Genomic DNA, 2,450 nt, shown 5'->3' on the forward strand with positions numbered 1-2,450 from the left:
GCGGAAGGGGGACAAAGAGAGAAAAAGACAGAGTGCAGAGTGAGAAAGAGTGGGGAGGGGGAATGTTGTGTACCTGAAATGTATTAGTCAAGTGTGTAGATTATCAGTGTGTATGTTTGTGTGTGTGTGTGTGTGTGTGTGTGTGTGTGTGTGGGTGTGTGGGTGTGCATGTGTGTGTGTGTGTGTGTTTAAATGTTTTCACATGCATGTATGTATGTATGTGTGTTAGTATATGGTAACTTTTTAATATTGTTTTCTCACAGCATTTGCGGGTATTGCAAAACTTCAACACACTAATGGCCATTGTTGGAGGTTTGACCCACAGTGCTCTGGCACGACTCTCCAAAACCATCTCATGCCTCCCTCCTGAGGCTCAGAAGGTGAGTCCAAATTGGTGACTTATGAAAGGAAGATAAATTGACATTTGAAAAGAATATATATGTGTCATGATACGGTGGAATCAGCGCTCGTCAATTTTTTGGGCATGTTGAGTTATTTGTATTATCTTATAGTTTGTTAATTTGTCTTGCTTTCAATGAAAAAATTAGCCATCTATCTTCAATAGAAGTGGAGATATTCTTGATTAAAGTAGCTGAGGGTTACCAGGTTTCAGAGATGAAATTTGCTAGAAAGTGGCCGCCAAAATTTGGTGACTACCAAAGCTGGAGAGTCTTTGGAAACTGTAAATTTACGTTTTTCGTGCTTTTATTGAAATTTTTGCTGTGAAATCATTACAGGAAATTGATTTTACATATATCTAGACATAAAAGATGTTGAGCCAAAAAATAAAAATTTGAAAAAATTGCCGAATGAGAAGAAAAATGCTGTTTTCTTCGATTTCATTATTTTGACGAGCGCCTGATTTCACCATGGTGGGTCACATATACTCCAATAGATGACACTGCCTATGTGTGTATATGTGTGTGTGTGTGTGTGTGTGTGTATGTGTGTGTGTGTGTGTGTGTGTGTGTGTGTGTGTGTACGTAGTGAAACACCACACCAATGTTCCAGGATCTGGACAATGAAAATTTATCTTATCGTATCTTGTCTTCTCTTGTCTTGTCTTAAAGGAATATAGGAATATAAAGTCACATAGTTGAAATTTGAAAAGAAGATAAAGTCAAGTGGTGACATTTGAAAAAAGGTAAAGCCAGAGGGTTAACATTTGTGAGGCGTGCAAACAAAATGGGTTATCTCTCGCAATCCATAAATCGGTATGTTGGCCAAAAATCGACACTGGGTTAAATTTGCATATTTTAAAAAATGCCATTTTGTTTGAGTATAACATGCCTTTTATCATTTCATATTTATACATTTTAAAAATGTTACCTATTAGCATGATACATTGAGATCTACGTGTATTTTCATAGGGCTCGAATCCGGGAAGTAACTCATTTTGTCATCATGCTTCACATTTGAAAGGTGACAGCAAAGAGCCTTTTTGCTGCACAATAGATGCTAGTCAAGCTCATCGTAAGATGAATTTAACCCTTCCAGCCCCAGCCATTTTTGTGCACTCCCTAATCCCATTCCCAATCAATAAGAGTAAATGAACAAATATTATGAAAATGAAAGTTTAATTAAGTTCGCTAATTTCGAAAAATGCCTCAATTCGGTGCATGTTTGTGTGTACCCCCTGAAACTGAGAATTTACACTCTTGGGACAGCGGGAGGTACAAGCACTGCTGAAAATATACGTGCATGGGGCTGGAAGGGTTTTTAAAAAAACTCGCCACATTTTCATTGTTTAGTTTATTGATTGATGGTGTTTTTTAAAACTAAAATATGTTTCTCTCCTCAGACCTTGATGGACTTAACAGAGCTGTTGTCCTCCAACAACAACTTCAGCAACTACCGCAAGGTTTACCACCAGTGCTGTGGTTTCAAGATCCCCATCTTGTGAGTGGGTGGTTGGCGGGTGCTCTGGTGTGGTTTGCTTCTTCTTTCCTATCAAATATCTATCATCTTTATCTCCCTTCCTTCTTTTTTGTGTTTGTTACTCTCTTGTGACACCTCTAATCTTTGGCACTTATATGACCTTGTTGTGTTGCTAGTTCCGTAAAACACTTACTAAAACTATAAAAAGCTGAGCATGTCTTAGTTTGGGAAATTGTGTGTCATATCTGTAGCAAAGAGTGTTTGTAGAGATGTGATCGACAGAAAATTATTTGTGTGATTGTGTGTGTGTGTGTGTTTGTGGGCATGTGTGCGTTTGTGGGTATAACTGTGATTATGTGTGTGTGTGTGTGTGTGTGTGTGTGTGTGTGTGTGTGAGTGTGTGTTTGTGTGTGAGTGTGAGTGAGTGTGTGTTTGTGTTGCAGAGAGAAGATGATCTGTTTGTACTGAAATCATTTTCTTTCATTGAGAGTAAAAGAATGGTTTCTGTGTGTGTGTGTGTGTGTGTGTGTGTGTGTGTGTGTGTGTGTGTGTGTGTGTGTGTGTGTGTGTGT

General features: G+C 38.4%; 1 protein-coding gene across 1 annotated transcript in view; it reads left to right on the top strand.

The window, feature by feature from the left end:
* LOC101862490 (ras guanyl-releasing protein 3) overlaps positions 1 to 2,450 on the top strand; it is a gene marked incomplete at its 5' end in the record, with an annotated part of 36,111 nt that overhangs the window by 10,518 nt on the left and 23,143 nt on the right. The window contains 2 exon segments of the mRNA XM_035968977.1: positions 264 to 380; positions 1,802 to 1,899. Coding sequence (XP_035824870.1) covers positions 264 to 380; positions 1,802 to 1,899 — 215 coding nt within the window.

Source organism: Aplysia californica, unplaced genomic scaffold, assembly GCF_000002075.1.
Source record: "Aplysia californica isolate F4 #8 unplaced genomic scaffold, AplCal3.0 scaffold00102, whole genome shotgun sequence".
NCBI classification, from domain to species: domain Eukaryota; kingdom Metazoa; phylum Mollusca; class Gastropoda; order Aplysiida; family Aplysiidae; genus Aplysia; species Aplysia californica.